The 2,822-nt window shown below is 41.7% G+C and overlaps 1 protein-coding gene across 1 annotated transcript; it reads right to left on the bottom strand.

Moving 5' to 3' along the window:
- Window positions 1-210: 210 nt before the first annotated feature.
- LOC100374516 (disabled homolog 2-interacting protein-like) lies at window positions 211-1,753 on the bottom strand. Its single transcript, XM_002732339.4, has 2 exons — window positions 1,427-1,753; window positions 211-1,146 (listed from the first exon to the last, which is right to left on the bottom strand). Exons 1-2 carry the CDS (start codon window positions 1,493-1,495, stop codon window positions 526-528), a joined length of 690 nt encoding a protein of 229 aa, XP_002732385.2. The 5' UTR covers window positions 1,496-1,753; the 3' UTR covers window positions 211-525.
- Window positions 1,754-2,822: the final 1,069 nt, after the last annotated feature.

Below are 2,822 nucleotides of genomic sequence, written 5' to 3'. Positions count from 1 at the left end.
GAGTCATGTACAACCGGCGTTTATATAGCTCGCACTCTATTGATGGGGCATTGCATTTTATTGGGTGCACTGAACGACACCGGATAGCAAATCAATTTGTTAAAGGTACGCAAACATGTCCGGTCTAGTGATGTCACGAATATCACCCGACTGACCTGCCAGTTTCACCTTGCAATCGACTAGAGACAAATAGAAAGACAAATACATAAATAAATTAAGCATAGATTACCGGGACAAGATTTATTTCAAAGTCCGTAGATTGAAAGCACTAATGCATAATATGAATACTATTTATGTGCAACATATATATAATAGTGATATTTTACCATATAATGAATCACTGTGTGCAGTATTCACTCCCAATGCATTGTGGTCCATCCACATACGTCACAGGGCATCACAGCGAATTAAGTAACTTGCTGAAAAATATCAAATTCTTTAAATCGATTTTGTCAATGTATGTAATATTAATATATGATCCAACCACCATCTACATGGTAGATATGTAGTTTGTTGCGATGCGTGTCAGAAATAACTAATAGTGTTAGCCCGCATGTGCTTAAGCGCAGCTGGCGTTATTGGCGATGTCCATTTTAAGCTCGGCGTCGTGTCATCGCGCACATTATGACCGTCCTCCTGAAATCTCACTCTGTTCGTCGACGATGTCTTTTTTGTGGAATGTGTATTCACTGATGAGAAGGAACTATTCGTGCTGTGTCCGCTATCCGTGTCTTCACGTTCAACTAAACCGTTTATTTGATGGTTATCGCCAAAGCTGACTCGGTCATTTCGTAGTTTATTCAGCGCGTCCATAAGTCGTACATTAGCCGTAGTAATGGAGTTAATTTGGCGCTGCTGGTTCCCTATTAGTTTATCTTTCTCCGATAACATGTTGATTATCGAACGTTGTTCTTTGCGGAGAGCTCCCTCTAAATACATTAATTTTGACGTGACTTCCTTCATTTCAGTGTCCCTTCTCTTTGATTCCCGTGCTAACTTATCATCGCCTTCGTCGAGGCGAAGTCTCCACGCGGCTATAAGCTGTCTCGTTCGTATTTTTTGCAATTCCATTTGTTGATTTGTTTGCTCAATGGTGCGGTTCGCTGCTCCCAGTTTCTTTCTCAGTGTCTCGATTTCTTGTAGCAGCTGCGAGTGGGAAAAAGGCAATAGGTAATGAAATGATGCTACTTGTAAATATGAAGGGTTCTTTTAATTTAAATACTAATATATACGTGTTTCCACACTGATTGCTTTGTATCACACATCCAACACTATGCCGGCTATGTGTGACATACCGCCGTCTTTTACAAACAGTGGGGCGGATAATAACATTATCCTTCGTTGGGTGAAACTCTATTCTATAAAAACAGGCACAGAAGACAAAGCACGAAAACGGACAAATTTGACGCTTCGATGGCTTGCTTACCTGCTCTCTGCTACATTCTGGATGAGGGTGTTCTTCAACTTCGGCTCCTTCGTCGGCTTCGGCAGCCATATTTCAAAGTCCAACTAAAATGTGATGTGTTGTTATTAATCTCGATTTATACCTCGCGTAAACCGGCACACTGTCGACCCGGTGTTGTATATAAAGCAATGATTGAACAGGTGAAAATAATAACACTGATCAATTTCGGGAAATGAACAACCCTGCTGTCTATTTCACTATGTCTGGTTTCCAGACGACGTTCTGAGTGTTATGATTTCCTATAGGGTGATTCACTGCAGGTAGTCCTCGGCATGCATCCACACTGAGTCAGTGACAATTGATGACAGGTAATCGACCTCACCACGCAACCCTTTTCACGCAGGTCAAATAGAAAACCTACTGACGTAGTTGTTGTCTCAGATGGCGCTGTGCACTTTAATTGGGCAACCAGTCAAGCCTATCAAAACGACTAACACCGGTGAATACACATAACGGGGGCCGCGTGTATGATGTACGTCCTACTACAAAGGTCAGACCACTCGGCTACAAATACGTTCTCTACTATCGATGAAAAGAACTCGATCGCTTCACTGAACGTGCCGGCATGTGTGAGCTCCAATGGCTATGCGTTGAATGCGGGATACAGGCTGTGTTTTCACTGTAAACGCGGTCGTGTCATTAAAGTATTTGCAAAGATAACAGACTACGGTAACATTACCTGATGGAAACAGACACATTTATATAGAACGACCTTTAACACTGTGTAGAGTTCGTTGCTTTCAAGTACGGCGACAATAACAAGTGGAAGACGTTGCTATTGTGAGCTGGACACACAGACACAGTAAAAGCATAACACGTTGGCGTGGGTAGTTTTAATCGTCATTCCAATGACACTTTTGTCTTGTGTCTATATCACATTATAATTAAATACCAGTAAAAGGAAATGTGAGACAAGAGCAAATAATAGTTGAATAAATATTTTTAGTGTATAAGCGAAAACACGGAATAGTTTTAGTGCTGTATACAAACACACACACATCGGGTGTGTGTGTGTGTGTTGGGGGGGCATCGTAAGGGGCGGTGTTTTATTAATTATGTAAAGCCATCTGCCTCGCTTGCAGCCTCGTACGCTGCTGATACGCAACTAAGGGAAATTTATTAACGTGAAAATTGGTGATATCGTTCGGAGCTGCGGACACTTTTACCGCCTGTTCGGGCATTCAGTGATGAAGAAACATGTAAATAAAGGCAATCTGTGCCCGGATGTAATGCTAACTTGAGGGCGCATTGCAAACGTACTGCAATGTACTAACTTCGTACACTTTGATTATAATATGACCAGAGAGGGGGTAGTCTACATGCTGCCTCCCATTTTTCTCAACTTCATAATAAATAA

The sequence above is a fragment of the Saccoglossus kowalevskii genome, chromosome 17 (genome assembly GCF_978046115.1).
Source record: "Saccoglossus kowalevskii chromosome 17, keSacKowa6.1, whole genome shotgun sequence".
Lineage (NCBI taxonomy): Eukaryota > Metazoa > Hemichordata > Enteropneusta > Harrimaniidae > Saccoglossus > Saccoglossus kowalevskii.
The sequence above is the reverse complement of the archived record's forward strand: the minus strand, read 5'-3'. Positions and strand labels throughout refer to the sequence as shown.

Coding starts and splice junctions, on each gene's coding strand:
- LOC100374516 (XM_002732339.4), bottom strand. CDS start 1,495: ATGGCTGCCGAAGCCGACGAAGGAGCCGAAGTTGAAGAACACCCTCAT. Junction 1,147..1,426: donor CAGAATGTAGCAGAGAGCAG/GTAAGCAAGCCA, acceptor TCCCACTCGCAG/CTGCTACAAGAAATCGAGAC.